At 38.2% G+C, this 27,528-nt stretch overlaps 1 protein-coding gene across 6 annotated transcripts in view; it reads left to right on the top strand.

Annotated features, from left to right (window-relative positions):
• Nucleotides 1-27,528, top strand: part of FRY (FRY microtubule binding protein) — a 182,291-nt gene that overhangs the window by 17,946 nt on the left and 136,817 nt on the right. Inside the window, exon 1 of one of the 6 annotated variants that reach the window (XM_083854734.1) lies at nucleotides 3,594-4,382. The exons of 3 other annotated variants lie outside the window; for them this stretch is intronic. In XM_083854734.1, coding sequence (XP_083710860.1) covers nucleotides 4,313-4,382 — 70 coding nt within the window. In that variant the 5' untranslated portion in view covers nucleotides 3,594-4,312. Of the gene's footprint in view, nucleotides 1-3,593; nucleotides 4,383-24,833; nucleotides 24,851-27,528 lie in introns of those variants that run through there. 2 more of the 6 variants (XM_083854735.1, XM_083854736.1) reach the window with 2 other exon arrangements.

Raw genomic sequence — 27,528 nt, 5'->3', positions numbered from 1 at the left:
GATGTTCGTTACCTCTGATCTCAGAAAACAGTGAGAGAACAGTGAGGTGCTCATTGTGTCACAAATATGGAGTGTGAGTTAGACACAAACGTTTATAGTTTAAACAATGCTTATGGTAATCAGCAGGTAGTTCATTATGGTAGACACATGAGAAGCCTTACATTTTGAATCTATGGTTTTGTATGGTGAAGAAAAATGTGGCTGTTATTGTCAGTTCCCATGTAGTAATATAAAGGAGTCCACTGTACTTGTAAATATCTAAGTCTGTAATATCCCTCATCAGACAATTTACTTTCACTGGCAGATTTCATATGCTCATGCCTGTCTATCTTTCACAGCGTGGAATATGTAATTAAATTGTAAATATCACGTCAACAAAAATGAAAGTGGAAGCTATGTAACTTCAAAATTTCTTAGTCTTGTGAGCCTACCAAAAATAAGTTCAGAACACTAAATTAGAGTGCTGATGTTTCTGCCATTTCACTGTGTTATTCCTGTTTTATGAGTGTTTCCAAAATATGAGTAAAATCATTATATATGGAAGATGTCTTACTTACAAATTTAGACTTGCAAATACTTCAATTTAGCATTTAAGTTTTTTAAACTACTTTATGACTAATTATATAAATTAGTAAGATTTTAATTGATTATACTTTTAAAGAAACTGTTAGAACAAAAGTTAAATTCTGAGGCATTTATGTTATGGGTGACACTTTTTGAAAGCGGAACCAATAATGGAGGAGTATCAAACCTGAAGTAAACCCTGAAACAACTGAATTCATCCATATGATCCCAAAAATATAGACTGTAAGAGTGGTGGCATTTTTCCTTAATATGCTTTGCCTTAATATATCCATTAAGCTTTTCAATGTTTTAGTACAGCATCATACTGTCAGTGGAAAAACACAATAGGTAGACATGTTCTTCAGAAAGAATGCTGAATGTTGAGAGCAGTGAGATTCTGCATTAATGTTGTGATGCAATGCTTTAAAAAGACCTACCATACGCAAAATTGGATTACTCTGGCTCCATATCACTTTTGAGAAAGTCAGTAAAAAGTAAAAAGGTGCTAGGGATCTGACACTCCCAGACAGACAGCTGAGCATAGCTGTAACCTTTTTAATGTTACTCCACAAGGAAGTGCAATGAGGCATTAGGAGATTCTTTAACATGCCAGATACAAACTCTACCTATGGTAGTCAAATCCAGATGTCCTTGGGTGCAATAGTCCATTTATTTCTTCACTAAACGATCACAAAGTCAAGAAGAGACTGGTTAGACTTCATAAGTGGTGAAGACCAAATGGTAGGAATGTTACTGGATTCTGTTCATGCAAGCTGACTCAAAATAGATCTGCAGATTTGAAAATTCAAACTTGAGAAATAAAAAGAGTTGGATAATGACAGTTAAGGAAACTGCCTGTGTGGGATGTCTGAAATTTCTTTTACTTGAAAGCACCAAAACCAACCAAGCAACAAAACCTTGAACTTTTCATTCTGCCTGTGAGAGACACATGGGACCCTCAGGAGCACCCCATGGAGCTAACAGGTCACCCATGTCAGCTGGTATTTACCTGACAGCACTACAAAAGATAAGCTCTGTGAAGGAATAAAAAGCAAATGGTTAAACATTCTTACTCCTTTACAACTTTGAAAAAAGAACATTGATTTTAAAGAATCCAGTTTCCAGTGAGATTGAGAGTGGAGTAAGAATAAGATTTGAACACTGACTACATGAATGCTTTTGCTTTTAGTTTGTATTTTGCCTTGTAGAAGAACAGAGGTAGGAGGAGTAATACAAACAGAACAAAAAATCAGTTGTGAGGTGTAAAAAAACCCCTCAAAGATCTTAAAATTCACATTGCAAAAACCAGTTAACTTCCCATTCACTCACTCAAGGAAGAGCAGGCGTATGACGTTGCTGCTTGGGTAATAACATTTTTGTTGAGCATATCAAAAGAGAGATTCTGCCCTGTAAATATAAACGATAGATTTTTTGAGGGGAAAATGATTTGCATCAACAGAGAGGCTTCTTGGTACTCAAGACTGAAACAAAATTTGGTGGGAGATTACATTTAAAGGTGTGGATTTAATTTAAAATTGGATAAAATCTAATATGGATTTAGGAAATACAACTACTTGCAAATTAACCTCCTGTTTTTATTTTTGACAAGAGAGTTGCAATAAAATTAATATATCTGTCATCTCCAGAAAAGTATGTGATATAGCACCACAGGGGAAATTATTACTTAAATCCTTGAACATAGGAATTAATGCAGTATTTGTAAGGATGAATAAGGATTTCTAAACCTACTTGGCATTGTGTCTGATGAAAAATCAATTAGTTGGATGGTGGAAATTCATCAGTCCTAGTTCTTGAAACTTCCCTTATTTGGCGTTAAATTTAAGTTTAATTGTAAAACATTGTATTGTGCTGGCCAAAACAGGATGGCACAAAGAGGAGGCTTTGTCATTGGAGGGGTAGGGAAGGAGGTACAAATGGGACAGCAGAGTCTCAAATATAAATTGGGGATGCAGAGTGACAGCAATAGGATGATAATTAACAGCATAGAGAGGAAGAGCTGATCAGCTCTCATTGACATGGCTGGTGAGATCAAACCTGAGACACTCTGAACATTTCTGGTTGTTCATATCCATGAAAGGGTGTAAACAGGTTTTGAGTGAAGTTCATTTAAGAACCGAAAGAAGGTTTGCAAAGTGAGTTTAAACAACAGCCTGTCATTAGTGAGGACACAAAACCTTATCTCTAGATGAGGTATGTTTGCAGAAGACATTTAGCATATTTTCAGTGAGAACCACAGAAGCTTGGTCTCGGTGACCCTTGTGTTCCTCAGTTTCCAATACAAACATCAAATATTCTGCATACTGAAACTAAAATAATGTGTAAATACAATTGCTGACAAAGTTTTTAGAAGAATTAGCAGCAGACAAGCTCTATTTTGTCTCAGATACCATAATTATGAAATGCTGCAGGAAATTTATTTCACTGAGTGAGAAAAAAAAGTAGTGTTAGTCCCAGGAAATAATATCTGTAAGGATGATACCGAGAATATGCGAAACAAAAAGTATTTTGGAAACTGATTCTTATTTGTCTTCATTACCATTAAAATATGCATAGTGAGGTAGTGTGACTATATTAAATAAAACCTTAGGAATATGGAAATTGTACCTAGCAATTAAGTATTTTGTAGAAAATAGAGATTAGCAAGCAGTTAATTGCTTCTGCCTTATTTTTCTTCTGTGAATTCAGTTCCTTTTTAGAAACCATTATTCAAGATAAAAATTGTATCAAACTGAGTTTTCTGTGGCTGTTTCAGAGGTGAATACAAAGCCGTGAGCTCTCTAGCTTATTTGCTGTTATGAATTCAGCTTGCTGTCTCTCATCTTTGTGAAGGGGAGGCGGAAAAAGTGTCAAGAAGAAAATGACAACACGTTTTTCTGTAGCAGTGAAAGAAAAGCAGAAGCAGCCAGTCTGAATGCCGTGGGTTCAGCGCTCTGGAAGTGCTTCTCTTGTGCAACTGGGCTGAGGGAGAGCCCTTTTTCCTTCCCAACGTCACTGCAATCAGATCTATGGGTGCAGCTCGGCTTTACCGCAGCATGATGCGGTTGTGTGGAGTTCAGCGTGCTCTTCTTGGAAACAGGCGGAAGGAGAGCAGCTGACCAGAGCGGGCAGAGCATGTTCATTACAGGGTGCTTTTTTTCCCCCTAAAGCCAAGCGGTACGTGTGAGATTCCTGCAGCTGCAGCAGAGGCGGTTTCAGTGGGGCTTCAAGTTGATGCTGGGCTGGCGAGAGGAGGCGCATCCGCTGGGGCTGACAGCTTCTGGTGGGAAAACAGCCCCCGACGGGCGGGCTGCGCGGTGCTGGGAGCTCGGCTCAGACACCCTTCGGGGAGACACTCTACTGTGCTTATGGAACAAGTGCTGTGCTGCTGCATATGCCTGAACCATCGACCAGAAGGAATTTGCCCGCTTGTGGAATGGAATAAATGAAAACACTGAGTACCGAGGGGGTGAGGGAATAAAATACTCTTCAGATAGAATTAAGAACAAGCCCCGAAGGAAGAGCAAAGGACAAAAATCTCATGGTGTGTTTTTGTTGTTGTTGTTGAGCTTTTTAAATTTTTTTTTAATGAGCTTACCTACCATGAACGGAAGAAGTGGATCTGCGGAGACTTCATTTCCTCCTCTGACCCTTCGTTTACATCACTGACTGGTGACAGTCACATCTACATACATAGTACCTGCCACTTCAGCTGCTCAGAATTATAGAAGCCTCTTTGTATGCAGCAGACATGGCTAGCCAGCAGGATTCAGGCTTCTTTGAAATCAGTATCAAATATTTACTGAAATCCTGGAGCAATAGTGAGTAGCAGAAGAGTAATCTTTTCATGTTACGCATTGCTTGGTAAATAGCTAGGATAACCTAATGGATAGAGTCTTACCTTTCTGTATGTTTGTGTTATATAAGCCAAGTAATTTTTGCTTTTGTCTGTTCAAAAAATCAAAATGTCAGCGATTTAAAGAGGTTTCATTAACTGCAAAGGCTGTAATGAGATTATACTAGATTTTGCTTGATTGAATTCTGAAGTTAGGCTGCTTTCTGGGTCTAACAGTACATTGCAGGGAGTGCATTCCAAACAGCATTTCCTGCCTATATGTTTGTTTGATTTGTTCAGACTTTATCTAAATATTTTTTTAAAGGATGTTTAATCACAAGGGTGTGGCATTGCTCAGAAGTTGTTTTTTTATTAATTGTGCAGTGAGGACAAAGTATAATTATTCTACTTCAGCTCTGAAAGTCATTTTGATGTGATGAGAAGCAAAACATCAATTGCTTATAGCTGCACTTCCCACCCTCTATGCTTAATTTCAGAATCTTATGCAATATTTCTAGCCAGAAAGAATCCATCTGTTTATCTGATCCAGGGTGGGTTTTGCAGAATGTAAACAAATAGCATTTTAGTCTGCCTTAGTCTTTTCAGTACTGCTGTTCGTGATTTCCACTGCTTTTTAATCAATTACTCTATAGACGTTTTAGCAATATTATGTAATGAAGATGTCTGAATAAAATTCAGTGCTTGCAAATATATTCAGATTAGTAAGGTGATGAGATAATGCTGGCAGAAATTTGCTTTTTAAGTTAAAGTACATGAACAGTATATTCCTTCTCTGTAGAAGCTTTTATTAACAGTGCTAAATCTCCATAATTAACTGTTTTTAAAAGATAGAACACAATGTCTCTGGAAAAATCCAACTTGGCTACATGTGAAATAACGTTCTGATCATACTACTATCTATAATTTAATAATGTCCGCATAAAAGATTAGTATTTAAAAATTCTGTAGTATAAAAGAATTGCAAGATCTCTTCAATACAAGGAGAGTACCTTATACCTGCAAAGAAATAAACAAAACGCTGTATTAGATGTGTGACATGCAAGACTTGTATTCATTAAATTATATCCATAGAAACTGTATTTTTCCAGGTCATTTGTAACCTCAGTAACACTGTGGTGCTTGTTTGAATCTGCTTTTCTACCACAAGTGTGAAGCCACCAGGGAATAATAGTATTACCTAAACAGCATTGCTTATCTCCCTCCTACAAAAATATTTAGTGCATATTCATTCAAATAAGGGATCCCACAAGGACTAGGAGAGAATTTTATGATTCAGTTACCTTATTGGACTAATATTATTCAAATACTGAGAATATAAATGTGTATTCTGACAGCACATATTTCATAACAAGCTAGGCACAGCTTATGACAGAAGAAAAACAAGTCAGTTTATGATGGAGAAATCAAATCAGTTCTGGCATTAATTTTGTAATAGCCTACTGTAAGTTGAAGTAAACCCATCAGTTTAATATAAGTTTAATATAAGAATATTAAACCAACTACATTGTATAATTAAATAGAAAGTGTTGTTTTTTTCTTTTTCCTTTATCTTGAAATATATTGAAAGTATTTTAATATAGGAAAGGTATTTCTCATCTGAAATTAGAAGTCCTTAAGTTCTAGTTTAGGGAAATGAGAACAGTATATGAATAATTGATATTTCTGACATTCTTTTAGTGGATAAACACCCCTTCTACTGTATCTGAAGTAACAGTAAGAGGAAATAGAGTGAATGAACCTAGGTTGCCTTAAACTTGTTGACAATTGGAATTTTTTTAGCTTTCATACTGGAAGGGTATGTTCATAAATCTGAACGTATCCTATCTAGCTGAAAAACAAACTATTTGATAAGAAGGCAGGAGGGAGTTCAAAAAACCTAGGGCATTCTTCAGCTCTGCTATGTGATGGGTGGAGCAGAAGAAAACACTTCCCTTACTTGAGAAACTGCTGGGAAGCCTGCACATGCATGCACAGGAGCATGTTTTACAGAGAATAGGTGCTGTGTCTGCACACCCAAGACCAGAAGCCATAAATTATACTGGGGCATTTACATAGCAGCCAGAGTTTCACTCAGTTTCATACAGTTTGAAAAGAAAAACAACTTTGGTTCCTTCAGTGTATATTTTGCTGCAATGTTAACAGTGTAGAGGTGCTGTCCATGTATGTTTCTGCTAACTGGCACTTTAAAACATCAGTTTAAGCAGCATTTATCCTTCCCAGGCTTTTTAGACCCACCAAAACCAGGTCTTTCCATTGATTTGTATTTTGGCTTACAGAGAACATTAGCAATTTCTAGCAGATTGCCATCCATGTCTGTTGCCCATACCATGAAATATAGTCAGTTATTCTACTTGGAATGACATTTTTCCCTGATTTTGCAATCAGCTCTAAAAGGAGTTTAACAAACTAATGTTCTCAACATGCCAGGCAGGATTTCAGTTCAGTGTCACACAGCACTCGTTGAGGTGTTCACCTAGCATGCTGCCTGCATTTGCATGTTCATCATCCAGCTAAGGAAATTTATGGACAGTGGGGTTCACTTTAACTGTTGCAGTCAGGATGATGCAGTCTGATACGGTCCGTGGTGTGTTCTCAGAGAGCCTGCGCTCTTCTTCCTGGGAGATAAAAAAGCCAAGTCACAGTCCGGCCTTCCAATCATCCCATCAAACTGAGAGATCTCAAAATACTCCTTTGTGCAGTTCCCAAGACAGACTTTTGCTCTGCATGTGTCCATAAGATACTGTGGACGTTGTGCTGTCTAGAAAATATTCCTGTATTGTGTTGGAGATGGAATCAGAACTGGAATTCTCTAGCTGGAAATTAAGAATAATCTAAGGGGCTTTTTTTATCATCTCATGTGCATTGTTATATTTTAAATATTCAAGTGTTTTTGATCAGTGTTGCATTAGTCAACAACTGCATTAATCATTTGCATTACTTCTTTTTGAAAGTACTGCTAAAATGGCTATATCTGCACAAGGTGAGTGGTGCTCACTTGGCCCGCTGAGGTCAGTAAGCTGACAAGAATAAAATAGGGCTTACCAAAACTAGGACAATTAAGAGTCTTTCCCTCAGATTTGTTGTGGAAATATTGCAAAATGTATTTCTGTAAATAAACATTTGTAATTTATTCAAGACATAATACATGAATACAAATGTTAAGAATTTTAAGCCTGATTTTTCCTTAGATTTCTTTTTTAATTTTTTGAATAAATAAGATAGATTTATTCTGAATCTAATTTCCAAATTACTTTTTCAAATTCACAGTTTTAAGAAAAAAAATCTGTACAGAAATCTTGAAACCTAGCTACAAGAACCTCAAGTACCACCATTATAAACTGCAGAAGAGTCTATAACAAATTCTGCCTTTTGCAGTTCATAGATCTGATCAGCATTCAAGTTTATTGGAGGAAAGGATTCTGTACAAGAATCTAAATGGCACAGGTAGATGGCTCACCCGTGCTCTCACAAGTCAGCTCCTGTGTGGGCTTGTAGAAGCTCCATTTCTTTGTCTGACAGTTGCTGGAGATAGGTTTTAAGGTTTCTTTCTGTGTAGTGAAATGATGTTGCATATTTTGGATAGGAAATATTGTATTTGGCACTTCTCATAGAACAGAGTTATCTGCAGGGCCTGATTTTAAGGATTGCAATGCTTGTTTATCTACTTTTGAATAGCAAGAGGGTTTTCTGCTGACTTGTGTTTAATGCAGACTCAGAATAAGGACTTCCCTAGTATCAGGACTTCTGGTCTCTTTCTCATGGCCATGCTTCGTTGCCTTCTTCCACAGTAGCCAACATCCACATCAAAATCCTTATGTCATCATCCTGTTTCTCTGTGCCCTTGTGTGCCCAGTCCCTGTAGCAGTTGTCAAAAACTACTTCTTGTCTACAAGTGGTGGTAACATCCGAGACAGCCCAAGCCTGGGCTCGCACAGACACCCACATCAGCTCACATCCCGCAGCTCTCCCAGTAGGGTCTTTGGCTCCTCCACAGCTTGCTGGTCACGTACCAAGTTGGACACAGGGCTAGCATCCAAACAAGTTCTGTGATCAAAAGAGCATCAGGTGTCAGAGACTTCCTGGTGGCCGATGTGGAGCCTGAAGGGTTGCTAGCTGCCATGTGGTCATCCGTGTTCTGTTCTTCTCTTGAAGATATGTTTCTACCATATCAGGAAAAGAAATTAATGAAGAATGCTTAGTCCTTCATTAAATGAACATAATACACAAGGCAATAAAAGTCAGCCTTTTAAAGAGAATATTCATGAAGTCCTGTGTAGATGAGCAAGAGAAAAGGGAAGGCCACAAACACTTTCTTAGCTGAAAGTCTCTGTTATGTCCAAGTCTCTGATGCACTGGTTTGATCTTCTAGTTAGATTTTATTGTGCATAAGGGTGATAACAGCTGTTTTATAGGGTTGCCTTATCTGCAGTCAAACACAGACCTGTTTAAGGCTGAATACACTGAGCACACCATGCTATCAGACTTAGAGATCAGTAGCAAGATACCAATCAAGGAGAGAGGTTCCTTTATGTTTCCCAGCACCCACTTAGACAAACACATTCACTGAACAAGGAGAACCTATCATTCCTTCCCCTCTTGCTCTGGCATCCGTACTCTTGCCAGCCCAAATAACCTGGTTCCAGAAGCTGGTGTGCTGCAAACTCACCCGGCAGGCAGGGGATCAGTTCTTGCCTGAAGTGGCTGGGAAAGGGCCAGTGGTTGCGCTGAGCAGATCGAGAAACGGGCCCGTGTGTCCTGCTGGCTCCTGAGGTCTCACCCCCTTACACCTGCAGAGAGCTGCCCCTTCCACTGCCGCCGCCTTCAGGGAGCCCTGGATACGAAGTTGTAGCATCGGCTCCTGTCTTGGCATCTCAGCCTGCCTGGGACAAGGGATGCCATTAATTCAAGGTGTTGTACTATGTGAAGGGGATTGATTGCTCTGTCCATTGAGCCTGAAGGGAGGATGCTTAGTGTATTCTTCAGCTCTAGGTAGTCTGTGATTGTCAGCAGTAAAGTGTCTTCCTTGATGATGGTGACTGTTATCTCCCAGGAACTTTCTTTGTATTTGGTCTCATACAAAGGGAAAGGGAGTAAACCACAATGCTTAGGCTGTTTATGTTCTGGTGGTACCCATTTTAGAACTTGAATTTTGATATGGCACTTCTCAGAAGCAAGGGAAAGTGAAAGTTTTATTACTTTAGAAACATGAGAACTCTTTAAAAAAGGATTTTTTTTTGTTTATTTTGATGTTTGCTACTCTGTTGAGGACATTCCAGAAGTGTTTCTACCATACTGGGAGGGGAAAAAAAGGATGAGAAAATCATAAATGCCTTATTGCAAGATTCAGTTGATTTGTAGAATGAGTTTTCTTGTCATTAAAAAATCTGAATTACTGCAGTAAAAATCTACAAAAGCCTTGACTGAAATAGAGTACATAAATTTTTGTGGTAGAACTTCAAAACATGAAAATATAAGATGATCTGGAAACTAGGCTTTGTTAATTACTGATAGATATTCCATAAAGGTTCTAATTATATTACCTGTAGTAAAACCAAAATTATTCTGTTATACTATGTATTCACTTTGAGTGATTAATTTGTGATATCCTTGATGTTATCAAAATAGCAGCAGTTTGTTTTTTTCTAGTATTGCTAGTTATTATTCAAAAGGCTCAGGGAAAGAACTAACAATTCTTATGTTTCCTCTAATCATATAACATGCCATTGAATAAGCGGTGTTTTATCTTTTATTTTTATATGTCTATATAAATATAAAAACTATAATTATGAAAAAGATATTGTATATAGGTATAAGAAAAGTGAAAAACAGGATATCTTAGGAGTATAAAATGTACAATAGTGAGTGTTTAAAATTTAATACTGGAGGATATAAGCTATTATATTAACATATTATAGTAAATTGCTCCTTAACAATCCTTTTGTATTTTCTCCACTTTTGGTACACTCAATGCACTAATAGTTTAACTCTTTTCTGTGTGTTGATTTGGAGGCAGGAGGAAGCATGCTCCACACCTACAGAATTACAATTGCGTGTGTTTGTCCAACTTTATTTTCTGTACTCATTCCTGAGTTTCTAAGCAATCAGAAACTACGACACTTGCTATGAGTTGGTAGCCCTAGAGACTGAATTCCTGTGGATGTTGAAACCATTAATGGCATATATGTCATTGCAGTACCTGTGACTAGGAGGGACAGTCGCATCCCAGCCTCTTACTCCTGTCCCCATGCTCCTACCCCTTCTCTGCCACCCTAATCACCCATAGACTTAATATCCTGGAAGCTAAACTTTCTAAAATGGTGTAGATGCTGGTGTCAGCATGAGAAAGGAGATGAGTGTACACTACTAGGAGTGGGAGGCAATTTTGGCTGATTACTGCTATTAGGCTGGTGGAACTGTATGGTAAATCATGTTTATTTTAATAGTGACTCCTGTACCTATGCCTGCTTCTAAATATTGGTAATAGTTCCTTCTCTAGGAAGGAGAGAAGTCTAGCTTTTGCATCCCTCTCTTTTCAGAGCATCAGCAGTGAAGTTGGTGCCATTATTTCCATGATAAATTCGGAATGTAGAATAATTTCACAGAGATAAGTGGCTGAGTTATTTGCGAGTTGGTAATTTTTCAGTCACTGCAGTTGCCTAAACTGGATTAGAATCAATTGTCCATGGAAAGAAGATCCCTTCTCCTCAAATATTCTTTCTTCTGAATCATCCAATCCTTTGTCTATTGCACTAGCTAAAAGGAATACTAAACATAATGTTCAAACTTCGCAGTGCCACTATCAGTGAGATATTTTAAGTTCTTGCATGGTTTATATTTTAAAGAATGCAAACAGAAAGGTGTTCAATAGTATGACAAAGCAGGACAAAGCATCTGCTGACTGGCTCATCATCCTGCTGAGAGCTGGAAACTAGGTGTACCGGTGGAGGGGGGATTATGATCCATAGTTCAGCTAGGTCACAGGGGTGGAAAGCAAAGGATGCAGGGCAAAGGGAATAAGAGAAATGTAGTAGGAACTGTAGAACAGGATGAAGAGACAGCCTTTTATATATTGAATGCATACCTTAAATGTATGTATACAAATATAGACATTCTGGAAAACATTCATGAAGTAGTCAAGTGCTACATGCAGTCACAGGTTACAAGGTCACAGCAGTAGCAAGCTGGGTGTTAGCAGCTCACACTGTTGGAATGCTGAGATGGAGGGATGGATACAAGCTCCTGAGGGAGGACCTTCAGGGAAAGAAGGAGTGGGCATTGCTATCTTTGTGAAGGAACTCCTGGGGAATCTGGAGCTCTTCTATGGGATGGATGGGAGACAGTGTGCTGGAGACTTTGTGGGTCAGGATTAGAACAGATGACTTGAAGTGTTACGGGGTTGTCTTGGTTTGGATAGACAGGTATCTGCCAAGGAAGATTGGAGTCTCCCTTGGAATGTAAGACCCCCCTTCCCCCTTTTCAAATTATTATAAATTTGCAATTAAAAGGCTGTCAGGCAAAGATTTTGGGAATAGGTATAGCAGTTCTTTACTAGGGATATTAAAAATACAAGTGTTGTAATACAAAAGAATAAGCAAACAAACAAACGAACAAGGAATCCCAGAAAACCCTGACAGAGTCAGAAATACAACCTGACACCCTGTTGGTCAGGGCATTGGAAACAGTCCAAAGTCAGCCCTCCTGGAGTGGCAGATGTGTCCTGTTGGAAGCAGAGATGGTCCTGTGGAGCCAGGGGTCCCAAAGTGGGTCCCGTCTTCCTTTGGGAGTCCCGTGGGAACACCAGAGTGCCTGGTGACACTTGTGGTTCCTTTTTATCTTGGTGGAAATGGTTTGGCTCCTTCTCCCTGGGCAGAGCATCTCACAATAGGATGATGAAATGTGTCATGTCATTGGTGAGCTTTAATGGTCCATTAACGGAAGATATTCCCGTGGGGGTAGTGGACAGAGTGAACAGAGATAAGAAACAATACCCCACCTGGTTTTTAACAGCTGGCTTGTTATCAGAGAAGGCAGTTACTCCCTCTCTTCTGGAGTTACAACAGATAAAGAAAAATCTCCCCAACCGATCTTTGGCCACCTCTTTGTTTTGGTCAAGTACTCTTTAAGTATCCAACAGTTAGTCTCCTTGGTAACTTATGGGGAAAAATTCTTTAAAGTAAAAAAGGAACAAACCTAACAGAGGTGATGTTGGGAATATGTTACAGGGCATTGATGAGGGTGAGGAAGTGTAGAAAGTATTTGAACAACTTGAGGAAGTTCATGAATTGTTGATATTGGTTCACATGAGAGACTTGAACTTCCTGATGTCTGCTGCAAGTGAGAAATAGGATGCAAGCAGTCAAGATTTCTTGAGGGTGTTAGAAGTAATTTCTTGAATTACAATGGACCAAATGGGTGAAGTGCAGCTGAGTCTGTTACCCATTAACATGGAAGACCTGACTGGAGCTCAAAATCCTGAGAAGAGTGGGGAAAGGGTGTCTGTGTATAGACCCTGGACTTAAGGATAGTATATTTCAGTTTTGAAATTTCAGAAACTATTAGTGGGGATCTCATGAGGGACAGCTCTAAAAGGCAAAGGAACTTAGGAAAGCTGGCAGGTTTTTGAGGTTAGCATCTTCCAGTAACAAGAGTGGACTCCCCATGCTTAAGGAAACAAGCAGGAGTATGAGGAGAGTGGCTTGGCTCATCCGGCTTGGCTGAGCTCCACTGTGAAAAAGGTGACATATCTGAGGCAGAAGTGTGATTTGGCTGCAAAGAAGGAATTTACAGACATTGCCTGGGCACGCAGGGACAGTGTTTGGGAATTTAAAACGCAGCTGAAGGTGGGCTTTGCAAGGAACATCAAAGTCAAGCAGGAGAGTTATTTTTGCTTCTTTAGTGGTAAAAGGCTGAACAAGGGCAATGTGGACCCGTTCCTGAATGAGTGATAGTAGACTGAAGTACTGAGCAATACTTCTGCTTCTTTCTTCAGCAGGATGGTCTCTCTGACCTCTGTCTGACAGGTTCTGGAGTTCTCCTTGATATGGCACATCTCAAGCAGGAAACTTGTTCAAGTTCAGAGTTCAGAAGCCCAGACTGTCTTCTTTGCAGGAACTACTGAGAAGCCTGGCAATTCCTTACATATTTATGATCTTATATATATTGCCAATTATAGTCACATTCAAAACCGAGGGATGGCAGAGTTTTTCCTTTCACAGCAGACAGCAGAGCTTGCTAAAACAAGCTACTGAATGAAACACATCTGAGAAACACTCACTTCCTAGTTTGCTCTCAGCCAAGTAGCAGTAGTTTCACTGAGTTACTGAATGCCACTTGCTTCCTCCTCTGTGGGAAAGAGAGGTCACAAATACAGACACCACCCAAAATACTGATGTTTGTGCATAATATGAGATCACCGATACAACTGGTATTAGAGGTGCCTGAGAGATTCATCTTTGTCATGTCTCAGAAGAGAGATTTTAGGGCTCTTTTCAGGACACTGGTTTGAAGAGAAATCCGAGTGTTGTTTTGTAAATACTGTGGGATCACTATAGTGACAGTATCATGTTTCTCTAGGGGAATACATTGCTGATAAAGATCTTAATTAGGTGAGTGGAGCCTTAGGAGAGAAGTTTCACACATTAAAGAAAGGGGGAGGCCCTTTTGGGAGACATGCTATATACAATGTTTATCCTAGATACTTTCTATTTTTTCAGAAATTTGCGGTCAACGCATGTAGTGCTAATGCACACAAGTTGAGAGACTGTTGTGGTTTTTCACAGTGAGGGGGTGAGAAATCACAGTTTGTGTATGGCCAAAATGTGAAGACATTAGATGGATTAGTATCAGACAAGGACTGATCAACAGAATGATCAGATCTTGATTTTATTTATAATCATGAAGTTGCAGGTGGTTTAGTTTTATTTTGAAAAGCTTGAGTTCGGAAGACTAATTTATATTCCCTTGAATTCTTAAGTAGTACATGGCTCAGCACAGAAGTCTGACAAATATATTGGTTCCAAGGAATTCTCCTATAATTGGGTGGTCATTATGCTAACATTTTTCCTAATCTCAAGCTATCTCCTCTCTCTCTAACTTTGAAGAGTCTGAACTTGTATGTGGAGTAAATTAAACTTCAAACAATGTCCATTTATAAATTGGTTCATTTTGATACTGTTTTCCTTGAACAAGTTTTGTTGAACACAATATACAGAATTATCTTTCTTACTGCATTTCTGATTATAATTTATGAATGCCTTTAAGTGTGTGGATTAATTTGGCTTTTTAGTCAGAAGGTTGCCTGGATAGAGTTCTTGTCGAAGTTCTTCCTTGGGAAGTTTGCAGAGTGGGTTTCTGCATATCCTCACAGCAATGCATTGTTGTATGTTTTCAAAATTAGGTTTATTCTTCGCACATTACTGAGATACCAAGTGCTGAGATACCAAGAGATACCAAAGGTAGTCATTCCCTTGTAACTGGAATTGTTTTAGATAACTTTCCTGTGGAAACAAAATTTATTCAGTTTGCCTGCCTGCCTTTTTTGGACTGTTAACCAAATTCAGGACAATTCAGAGAAGAGTAGAATTCTTAAAGATACTTAAGTTTCTATGAATTTGCAAATTGAGGGTGTTTGACAGTGAAGAGGGAATCTCAGATGTTGAAGAACTGCTGCATGAGCCTTCTGCCTTCTTAGACACAGGGAAATCCTTGCTGTGAAAGCCTTCATAAATACCCCAGCTGTGAAACAAGCTTCAGTCACCTCTGAGAGGGTTGCATACAAAACTCATTGTGTTGCCTATTTTAAACTACATTCACAAGATGCAAATTGACATTCATTAATTCAGGTGCAGGGAAACCTCTGCAAATAACTTGGTTGCAATGGTCTCCATTATACTAATATCCATACAGTGCTTCCCATCTGGAAGCTTTACAGACTTAAATTCTTCCAGCATTATTACCTGAATATGAAGGATTGCTTTATTGCTATTCCTGGGCAAATCAAAACAGAGAAATTGACTGAGAAACACATATCTTACGTTAGATCTAGAAATGAAGCCCTGTCTTCTATTTTTGTACTGGAAGAACCCTTTTTCCTTCACATTCTTGGTAGCCAAGTGACACATTGCAAATGGTGACTCAGCCAGTTAATATATATAAAGAGATTTTTAATTGCCAGTAAGTAATTTTCATTTGGAAATGTCATTGGATTGTTTTAAAATTCCACAGCATGCATATTTGTTGCTACTGATGTCTTAAATGAGGAGAAAATTACTTAGCTGTATTTGTGGTTCCATGAAGGCAGATGTTTGAAACAAATAACCTCATGTCATCCTTTATTCGTGTGCCATCTGAACCAAAGCTAGGTGGTTATTTTGATTCTTGTTCTATTGTTCACAGGCAGGAAGATGGGACAGAATAGTATGTATTCTTTACTGGGATAACTGTGTTTGATCAAGAGTATTTCTGATTCTCTGGGAATCAGAAGTTGAAATGTATCACTTTTCAAAATAAAGAAGTCATCAGGGTTTGTAGTAAATTAAGCAAAGTCTCAGCATGTCCTTGGTGAATCTTTAACAAATATGTTATGGAAGATGAAAATATTTTCAAAGGGAATGTGAAGTTTAAAATGTTGATTGTTTTTACTCATTTGTCTGTCATGTATTCAAGCACTAAGGGTTAGGACAGGTAGTAGTGAGTGTTACAGGGACCTGCAGACCTCCATAGCAACTGAAATGACGGAAATAATTTGAATTATTGTTTTAATGAACTTTTTTAAGTTGTTAATATAGAGAGGTTGAAATATTATTGAATAAAAAAAAAAAAAAAAAAAAAAAAGATTGTGTGTATATTTCGGTACCTACTTTTTTAATGTAAATCCCCTCTTTTCCTGAGCTCTGCAGTTTGGGTAAAGCACTTTTAAACTTAATGTCCCTGAAGGTGAATTTTAGAATTTTTTGCCAAAAATGGTTCTACCCTCTCTAATAATGAGAAAATGAAAAATAAACCCTGTTGTTTGTTCATGTTAAAAATTCTCTTGTTGGGAATGGGTGGGGGACAGAGACCATACAGCCAACTGCCTCTGTTCAGTCACTGTACAAAGAAAGTGAGGGCAGAGGGGAGTGAATCTGCAATAAAAGCCCAGCAAAGAATGGGAATGAAAGGAGAAGAGGCAGGGGAATCATTATGGGGAAGGAATCAGAAGTAAAGGAACTGATACTTCCCAGACAGTGGAGTGGAAATTGAGAGTGCCTGGTATGAGATGGAAGCACAGGGATGCTGCAGAGGGGTGGGTGAAGGGATTGGGATGGGATGGGGTTAGAAGGGCTGGAAGGGTGAGATGAGCAATGTTTAGATGGGCAAACAGTCATGGGTGTCCGGAACTGGAATAGGGAGCCTGAAGTGGGGAAGACACAGCCATGAGGAGACACCAGATTGTAGAGATGGAGTAAGAAGAGAGCAGCTGGGGAGATGGGGGAGGTGAGAGACAGAGAAGTCCCCTCCCAAGAGCAGAATGCAGTGCAGGAGGCCTGATTTCCATCCTACGTTCTTGCTTTATAGCACATCCTTCCAGCACAGGGTATGCCTTCCTTTGCCTCAGTGCTTGGGTGCACATAAAGTGTTAAATATTATCAGGTGAGGAGAACAGCAAGTGTCTTGTGCATGCTGTTAAGGTAACTGGGTCAACAGTTGGTTCATTTGGCATCAGATTAATCATACATCCTCTGTATTACCTCACTTCTGAAAGCCTGGGTCCAATGAGGTAATGCAACACAGTGGAGAGCACACAGATGAACAAAGAAGTGTCCTCTCAGCTTATTATTCTATTTATTATTACTTGTAATGCAGTAGCAGGTAGCTTCCTAATGGATTTCTCCAATACAGGAGGTAATGTCTAAGCTAATAATAAAAACTAGTCTGTAGTAGTATCTCCCAGGGGAGGGTGTCAGACAGATCCGGGCACTTTTGACAGTTCTCAGCTGAATGAAGAAACAAACCATGTATTTGGGCATTAGGGAATATTTGAGTGTCACTCAGGATACATTCAAGCATAATAGTTTTATGAGAATGTGTTAAAAACTGGCATGAGGCACTGTAAATATTAAAAATATCTTTGTGGATGGTTTGTTATCACATTAGATTGAGTTAATCAGTTGTGTACTGCAGGGATGGACTCTCGGCTTTACTTTATCTCCTCATCAGGGATTTGAAAGAGGGTAAATAGCATGTTGTGACATTTAAGTAAACAAATACACATTGAAGTCTATAAGTATTAGTAATGAAAAAGGAGAAAAAAATAATCAAGTGAAATAAGGGATTATTTGGAGTAAAAATCTGGAAACCCATTTACCATGTGAATCTGTAAATGTGTTTCAAGATAGAATTTATTTATAAAGCATAAAAAATAAGACTGGCTACATCCTTAAACTGCAGTGTAAGGTCCAGCTCTTCCCTGGAAGGGGAGAAACAGGATTTCTCTCTGCAGCTGCAGTGACAGAAGGTCCATGTATTAGCATAGCTGCTCCGGGGTGAATTCCCAGCTCTGTTTTGCCCAAAGTGGGAATTCCAGGTGACTGACTGCTACAATGGAGCTCTGAGAATGGTGTTTACAAGTAAGGGTTTTTCATTTATTTGAGGACAAGCAGTAGTTCTTCAAGGAGTAAAATGGAAGCATCACACTGCTGGCAAGTTAGATATTTATTTAAATTTATCATGTGCTTTGATATAAATAGATACTTAGAAGGACTATCTGCCTAATATTAATACCATCGTTTCTAGATCACCATTAAGTCTGTTACAAATTTCTGCAGTAATTTCCTCATTACATAAAGGAATCTATCCCTGCAAGGTAATGAGATAGTTTTTTTCAAACTTGCTACCACTGATTTTAATCAAGCATTTTTCTCCATTAAGTACAAAAAGGTGTATAATACTTTTCAGAACCTCTTGCACAGCTAGCACACTTAATTACTAAATTTCAACCTAATTGGTAAACTTTCCTAAAGCCTGACTGAGATGTCATGCATTTTAAAAATTCCATTTGTATTATGATAATATCCTTGGAGCATGACTTTTTGTTACAAAATTCTCAGTTTTGTAACATTAATTCCAAAAAAGACATTTCAAGTTGATATTGTTTACATTTATTGGGTTGGATATGTTTACCTGCTTTATAAGGAGCAGAGTTCGAAACATTTGGCTAGAAGGTTCAAGTCTCTGTTTTACTGTTATGTGTATGTGAGTGTGAATATAAATAACAAATTATGTGTTTCTAATTAATACAGAAAATGATCTTCAGTCTTTAAAGTTCCTAAACACAAGGGACCAGTGAACATTAAATGTCATCAAACACAAGTGATCAGTGTGATCAATGGCAATAATTTTCAATCTCTTTTTTCTGTTTTGAATCATGCAATCCTATGCATTTTTGATTCAAATGATAGCTATGATTTTCTATAAACTGTAGAAGAACTGGAATGGTATCCTGAAAATCTAATAAGTATCTGCATTGATAATTTAAGTAAGATATACTGAATAGCATTTTCAGAGAGCTGAATATTGTCCTTAGGGTTTTCATGGAAAACTGAAGAGTATTTAACTGTTTATATCAGTGGAATTGGAACTAGATTGGTTTCATTAAAAACAAAATTACAAAAATAACAACAACAACAAAAAAAACCCCATTAACTATATTTTAAAATTACTGTATTAGTTAATCCAGATGAAGGTTTTTTAAAGGCTGGAGATGGGATTTCAAAACCTTGACGTTTAATTAAGCATTTAACCCCAAACTATCACGTTCTGGATGAGTTTTTTAGCATTAAGCTGTTATATCAAAAGCAATTTTGGCCAAACTGAAAAGGAGAGGAGCTGCTTCTCTGTTCTGCTTTAAACATTTGAAGTGGCCCAACAATGTGAGGTCGCTGTGTGGATATATCTAAGACAATGTTGGCTGTTGTGGACCCTATTCTGAGATGCCACTTTACCCAGTAAATTTACCAGTAAATTTTACCCAGATTTATCCAAGTGATTTATCATTTGGGTCATTTTTTATGGTTTCTGTTCCACAGGCTGATTTTAAGCACTCAACTTTCCAATTGGTGAGCCCTGAGCAAAACCGTTCTGAAGATGCCACATCCCCACAAAGGCAATGATTGGCTGCCAACATGGGGAAAATTTCTTTGTATATACAAAAAGAATTGTCTGTGCTGGTGTTTCAATTCTTAGTATGTTAACAGCCTTATGTACCATTTCAGGTGTCTGAGGTTCATGCTTTGTATCGTTTTGTACATGCTTTCTTTCTGACAAAGGCGTTCATTATCATTGGGTTGCCATGGAGTACTGATCACATGGATCTGGGAATAATAACCCATTATGCTAATATAGCTTGTCATTGTTTTTGATGTGATGTCCCATAACAACATCTGATGTTTGTAACTAATGGAATTTATGGTAAGATCACAGGTCATGGAACAGTGTTGGCAAAATTGCCTACACTCTTGGCTTTGAATTCCCTGATTACGTACCTATTAGCAGAATTTGTGTATTATACCACAATACCACAAATACCATTTGTGTATTTTTAGGTCAGTAGTCTTAATGTCTTTCTACAGTGAGAATTGGAGATTTCTAACAGAACAATTCTGGCCTATTTGCTTAATGCTAGAAATGTGTGTTTTTCTTCTGAGCTCTCCTGCCCCTTTAGGAGCCACAGCTGTGATACTCTGATCATACAATTTATATTTGTACCTGCATGTACAAAGAAAAACGTAGTACTGATATCAATTTAGACTTCTGCTTCTTGATATTATCTTGATTAGAGAAAGAGGAATCCTTCTTACAGCATCTATATCCTAGCTTTACTAATGAGAGATTGTTCTCAGAACTGTGTTTTCTACTAATATATTCAACAAGTCATAAATTATACAACCAGAAAAAACATTGTGTCATCCAATCTGTGCTCCACATAGAACAGGCTTTATGGCTTCTCTGAATTAATTTCTGTTTGAGACAAAGCACATCTTAAAAAAAAAAATCTTAATTTAAAATTCCCAGTAATGGAAGAATCAGTACCAGACTTAATAGCATTCTGGCAGTTAATTTTCCTCCCTTTGTGTTTAACTTCTTTAATGCATTTGTCTAGCCTAAAATTCCAGACATTGGATGTTGCTGAGCAAAAAGCTGTCTCTTAGCAAATTTCTGTTCCTCATACTCATGCTTAATGGGCTTGGAAATCATCTCACCTAACTTTCAGACATCCTTAGTGTTTGTATTTTATGTCTTACACAATCAAGCCTGATTTTCCTGATATCCAGTGAAGAGGTGCAGGGGTACAGTTCAGATTAGTCGCATTAGAGATGTTTATTGTAATGAATCACACTTTGGATGTGCCTGAGTGCCTGTGCTGTCCAAAAAAGGCATTTGGGGGTAAGAGGTTCCATGCAACATGTTTTGCAAATAGGTGCCATTGTAGGAGAATAAGTGCAAATTTCTACTGTTGGAGGATATGATAGTGTAACTTTCTCATGATCAAACTAAACTAAACTTCAAGGCAACTTTTGCAGTCATAAGTTATTTTTCACCTTTCCTGAATGTTCTCTAGTTCAGCAGTGTCTTTTCTCAAGCTGCAGACGCCAGAACAGGACCGAGCATCCAGCAGTGTTTGCAGAGCCACTGACAATGAAGCAGTAGGGCTTTCCTGCTTTTGCTTTTTTTCATACTGCTTGAAAAGGCTCTCCATAGCTCTTCAGGTCACAAGAATAGCAAGCCTGTTTCCAACACATTAGTCATCCTGGTCTCAGGCCTTTTTTCATCATCAGTGTTTCCCAAGAAGAGAAAGCCGCCTTCTGTCTGTGTGGCCTTGTTCCTGGCTGTGCAGTCCTCCATAGGTTAGAATTAATATCTCATGTATTATTTGCTTGTATTTAAGTTTCAATGCTATTCAAACTAAGTAGAAGGACCTTTTTTTTTTTTCTATTTTTTCTGTCTGTCGCCCTTAATTTGTGTTTTGCCTGTAAACTTTATAGAAAATTTTTTCTTCTATATCATTAGCAGTAATGATAAATAGAAAAGAACCAACAACTGGTCTCTGTATCTCCACTTGAAGTACATTAATTCCAGTATGATTCTTCCTTAATTCATAGATGTTACCTATCTTTTAATCTATATTGGTTGTGAATGTCGATTTTACAGTTTGGTAAAATACCAATCCAATTCCCAAGCAAAAATGTGAGACTACACTTTCAGCCTTGCTAACCAAATTTATAATCTCATAAAAAGATATGATTAATTTAATAAAATTTACTTTCCATAAACCTATGATTATAGCATTGTATTATCATACTTTGGTTCTTTATTAATCAAATGCAGCCACTCCAGGATGAGTATCAGGCCAGCTGTGCTGTGTTTGCCTGGATTGCCCTTGCTGACACTTGAAAAAATCTGATACAACATTAGTTTGGTCCCGGCCCTCAGGAATACTGAATTTCCCTTTGAATATACTATAAAAAGCATGTTTTTATTATTTTCAGATTTGATTAGGCTCTTTGGTTTTTCTAATGAATTACTCTGTTTTTGCAGGGTTTAAGCTGTTTATTTGAAAAACCCAATGTGAACCCTAGGATTCTTTATTTTCATAATTAAATTACACAGAGTTCATCTCCATAGGTGCCTGGTCCTCTCCAAATTTAATAACATATTTCTGGCATTCCAAAACATTTAGACATTTCAATGCATGGAAGGAGTTTTCTGTCATGGCCCACTGACCAGCTTAAGAGCAGTGTCCTGTCCATGTTGTATTAGGTATTTGCAACTGACTGGTCATGCAGAGGGTCCCTTGGACAGCAGCTAAATTTCATGCACTCCACTCATCTGTTGAAGTGAAAGTTTCTCAGTGAGCAGCTGCACTCGAGCCAAATTTTCAGAAACCTTCACTGAGCTCATGTGGGTGGTAAAATACATTATCTTGTATTTCAGTCGCCACAAAAAATATTTATATCCCAGTGCCACAGTCTACCAAAGCAGCAAATATTTGCATTTGTATTTGTATTTAGGTTTGTGGCTAAGAAGCAAATGAACCCACTTTCAAAGAATTGTTAATGTAATAAAGGGTTATTAGATACAATAGCATCATAATGGTCTGTGGCTAATAAAAGATGGCTGTAAGCAAAGAAGCCTGAATATGGAAGATAGACAATATTATGAGTGTGCTGCTGCTGTCAGTATTAAGTCATGGCAGTAGTGATTCAGTCAGACATAGAGTAGCAGATTGATAATGAATATTAATCCAGATTTTGGTTGCAAAATGTTTTCTTTCATTTTTCTTTGTATAGGTGTTACTTTGTGTGCTCCACTTGTAAAGGGAAACATGAATTGATATCTCTGTCGTCTTAGTCTTTATTCAGAGAAATCCCGCCTGTGATATCATCAGAGAAAGCTTCACAAAATTTTGTGAAAGTCTTCTTGGTTTGTGATGGTTTAACTTGCCAGTCCACAGTTCCAGCTTGTGGCTTGGTTTACTGCTGGTGTTGTGCCATTTTCCATCCACATGAGCAAGGGCAAGAATTTGAGCCAGCAGCAGCTAAAATGCACCACAGTGCAGTTTAATCCATACAAAGTGCTCTTGAAGAGTCTACAGATTTAAGAGTGAGAGTTATCACTAATAACTTTGGGCATCTTTGTTGTCAGTTGTCTTTCAGTAATCACTGAATGAGGGATAGGCACCTCTAGAAAGTGATTTATTCTGTCTTAAGATGAGAATCTAAGAAGGGTTTGATGGATCACCTAGAAACGTCAGTCTCAATTTACCAGAGCTTGGATGACTAGATTAAGTTTGATATTTGGTTGGTAGGTGGCTAAATTTGTAACTTTCCCTAAAAGGTATCAGTGCACCAGAATATGCAAGAAAGCAAGTGCAGTTTTAAAGATTTTCCTTAATAGTACTACACTTTGAAACATAACTAGACATGACATCTTTATTATGGCATGAAATAAAGTTGTAGCAAACCAATTCTTAGACATTGAACAGTGTTATGTCATGAGAACTACAAGCTATTTCTTTCTATTCATTGGTAATAAAGTGCTGCTTGTTTGTGCAAGTGAATCACAACATGCTCAGGTTTTCATACACACGTGTACATTGCACAGTAGACACATCATCCACAACTGACATGCTGGTTCCATTCTGGTGGAAGACAGCAGTTTTTAACAGCATGATCCAACATGTCAGTAGTTTGGAAGAGCAAGTATGAACAAACAGACAACAAAAATTCAGGAACGGTTCCAGTTCTAACATCTGAGGTAGGTGTTGAAATTGGAATAGGATGGGGATGCAAGCATTTAATGTCTCTGTCTGGTAAAAAATAAACAGTTTAAATGTATTTTCAAAATTCCATTTTATCCAGACTTACAGTTGTATTACAGAACATTTGAGTAGAAAAGGAAAAGTATGTTGTCCCAAAGAGAAAATGTATAGGTGTCACGGTTTAAAACCAGCTGGCAACTAAGCACCAGAAGGCCACTTGCTCACTCCTGTGGTGCAGGCAGGTGTTCAGCCATCTCCAGGAAAGCTGCCTCTCCATTACAGCTTAGAGTAACTTGGGAAGACAGTGCAACTCTGAATGACTCCTCTTCCTCCTTCTTCCCCCAGCTTTATGTGCTGAGTATGACACCTCATGGTCTGGGATATCCCTGTAGTCAGCTGGGGTCAGCTGTCCCTGCTGTGTCCCCTCCCAGCTCCATGTGCACCCCCAGCCCACTCGCTGGTGGGAGGAGAAGCAGTGAAGACCTTTGGCTCTGTGTAAGCCCTGCTCAGCAGTGACTGAAAAATCCCTGGGTTATCAATGCTGTTTCCAGCACAAATCCATAACAGAGCTGCACACCAACTTCTGTGGAGGAGATTAACTCTACCCCAACCAAAATCAGCACATTAGGGAAGAAAGGTACAGGTAACATCCTCCCTGCTTGCTACTCAGTCCCTCTTCTGGAAATAACTGTTTCTTCTCTTTTGGACTCTTTTAGCCTTGTACTTCCTTGGCCCTTTTCCAAGTCCCCTAAAAATAATTCTTCTGCTAACACCCATCAACCACAAAATTACAGGAATATCTTCATCTCCCTGTCTCTGAAAAGGAAAGAAAATGCAGCATAACATCTGTCTAAAAATCCTATAGGAAGCTATTTTCTGATCCAACCGAACCAAAGCGGAGTTTAGCCTTTTTGCCCTAGTACTTGAAAAATGTGTAAAAGAAGAGTATGAATGTCTTTATTCAAAATCAAATTTTTTTTAAGTTCTATTTGAGCCCAAAGAAATCCTGGTGTAGTTTCAGAAATAAACCTTGTCTGTGTTTTAATTTTTTTAGGAACAAAACCCCAACAATTACTCCTCTGAAAATATCTTTTCACCCTTCTTTGGAGTTTTTTCTTTCAGAATAACTGGAAAAGGTAAAAAAAAAACAAACTTTGTGAAGTTATGTAGAAAAGATACCAGGATTTTGAAATCTTTTGAAAGTATATTGTTAGTCTCAAGTCAGCCTTCAAAGAGGCAGCGTGTCATTACCATATAAAGCACAGAAACTGAGAAGTATTTTTGTATTTTGATTTGGATCCCATCAGAAGCAACACAGATATTTCCTTCAGTGAGAAGTCTCCCTAAATAAAACACTCAAATGGGAAAATTGTTGTAGATTTTCCACAAGATTTTTCATGTCATTTAGCATTTTCAGTCTTTAATCTCATAATAAACCAAGCAATTTCTAGAATTGGTGCCATTAAAAATCATTATGTTACATGCATATATGTATGTTCACACAGTGGTATATGTAGACAAGAAAATAATGATTTAGAGAAAAAGGAGCAGAAAAATAGCTGGTGAGGAAAGAGAATGGGAGGGAAGGAGAATTGCTTTCCTGCCTCATTCTTGCAAGGATCTGAGATAAGAACCTAGGGAACACTGTCAAGCTGCTCAACCCCTGACCTGCCAGTTAGGAGAAAGAGGGAAAGTCTGTATCTTACAGGATGCTTAGCCAAGTCAGTGAAAAGGCCTTTAAAAAGTCGATGGACACATATGACAGGATTTCCTGTTTATTTATTTGTTTTGGCAGTCATCATTCTTGAATCTTCTGTGTATGCAAGGGGAGAAAATGTGTTCCACTCACTGCTTTCCTCTACAGGCTCTCACATCAATTACCCCTTTCTTGCAGAGAATTGCAGTACTCCTCTGAGGATTACAAAGCTTACCTGCCATCAGCTGGGATGTGAGGGCCAGAAGGTTTCTAGTGGCTAATGAAACCAAAACAACAGTTTTATTCTTTCCAAGGTTCTAAGTTAAACTAGAACCTTTGGCTTCAAAGCTAACAGGCACTTCACTGCATCAATCTCAAATAAGACCTGTCTATGTGTTACAGTCATGTAAGGGCTGTTCCAGTACAGTTAACCTGAGTTTGGGCAAAGATTATCTGTATTAAATTGATTATTTCCTGGTGGCATCCATCACAGAAGATGATGCATAAGCATTTCTGAGTGGCATGAACCTATGAACTCTTTGTAGACATGCAGAGAAAAGCATTCCCCATAAGTGCTATGTTGGCATCCATAAGGCCTGCTGTTTGACTATGTATTTATTTCCAGGTTGAATTTTGTTTCTATCCTGCAGAGGATTGGATCTGATCGTTAAAAAATTAGCACATATGGGACATATTCTGAGGCTCTTTTCTGCAAATGATTGTTCGCCCATGGATTAAGGGGAGGGCTGAATGAGTTTGCTACAAAGAATTAGTCTTATGTCCCAAAATGTTCAGTCTCACTGAGAATAACACATGGTCTGTTTTAAGCTTGTTTTTTAATGAGATACTGAAAATAAATTCAGGAATGGCAAGTGTGTCCACATGTACACACACACGCACATACAACATTCCAGTCTCCTTTTCCTTGGGTAGAGTAGTTGGGTTGGCCAAAGCTTACACTTTATTGGCAATTCTGCCTCTTCTTAGTGGATGTACTAATTAATTTGTCTCCTGTTTTCTGTCTTTGCTGTTCCTTGAGTTCACATGAAATTTGTATTCTCCTATTATGGTAAAAGGAATAGGATGTTTGGACAAGAATTACCTAACCAGTCTACAAGATTTGGAACTGTCTTTTTTAGCTCCACAAGTACTGCAAAAAGAGTAGAATAAGTATGTCTAAACCTGGCACCAGCATTTTTTCACTAAGTACTCAGACAGAAAAAAATTAAAATACTGGTCCTACCTTGGGTAAATTGGTAACTAAGTCCTGGAGTGCCTTTATCGTGGAAGGTATTTTCTTCCTTTCCCATGCCAGTTTACACAAATGACTCTCCTGAGGCATGTCTCTTTAGAGAAATTGAGGAATCTAAAATGTATAAATTAGCCTTTTCTCCCTCATAGTTTTGCCATAATTAAGTATTTGAGGATATCCATTCCAGAGAGCTGAGGTCATCTCAGCACTTTCTTGGATATCCTTCCGAATCTATTCCCTTTAGACTTGTTTTCCAACTGAGCTGTCTTGCTCCAGAATGTTGAACTTCTATTGTACTTTTCCCCACTGACCCTACTGTCTCTTCTCTATTTTGTCTTCTAGACTAGATAGTATTTCCTCTGGATAAGGATTTCCAGACTTTTGTTTTACATATAATTGTTTGGGTTTTATCTTTGTTGCATTGCAGACCATCTATATAACTGGTCAACCAAAGAAATGCTTCCTGAAGAATTCTGTATTTGGATTAAATAGGCTTTGGAAAGTCAGGATGAATTGGGATAGTTTTATGTCATGTTCTTGTGTCAAGAAAGCTGCACAGAATGACTGATTGTCTTCTCCAGTAGTTACCTGAACAATTTTAGACAGTCTTTAGAGTCTGGAGTTTTAGAATACATGTTTTCTGGGATTTCACAAAATCACAGAATCACAGGATGAACTAGGTTGGAAAATACCTTTAAGATCATCTAGTCCAACCTATGACTTAACACCTCCTCATCAACTAAACCATGGCACTGAGTGCCACGTCCAGTCTATTTTTTAAGCATATCCAGGGACAGTGACTCCACCACCTCCCTGGGCCGACAGTTCCATTGCCCAGTCACTCTTTCAGTGAAGAATTTCTTTCT

Source organism: Zosterops lateralis (genome assembly GCF_965231275.1).
Source record: "Zosterops lateralis genome assembly, chromosome: 2".
NCBI classification, from domain to species: Eukaryota; Metazoa; Chordata; class Aves; order Passeriformes; family Zosteropidae; genus Zosterops; species Zosterops lateralis.
This window is presented reverse-complemented; position numbering and strand designations above follow the sequence as displayed.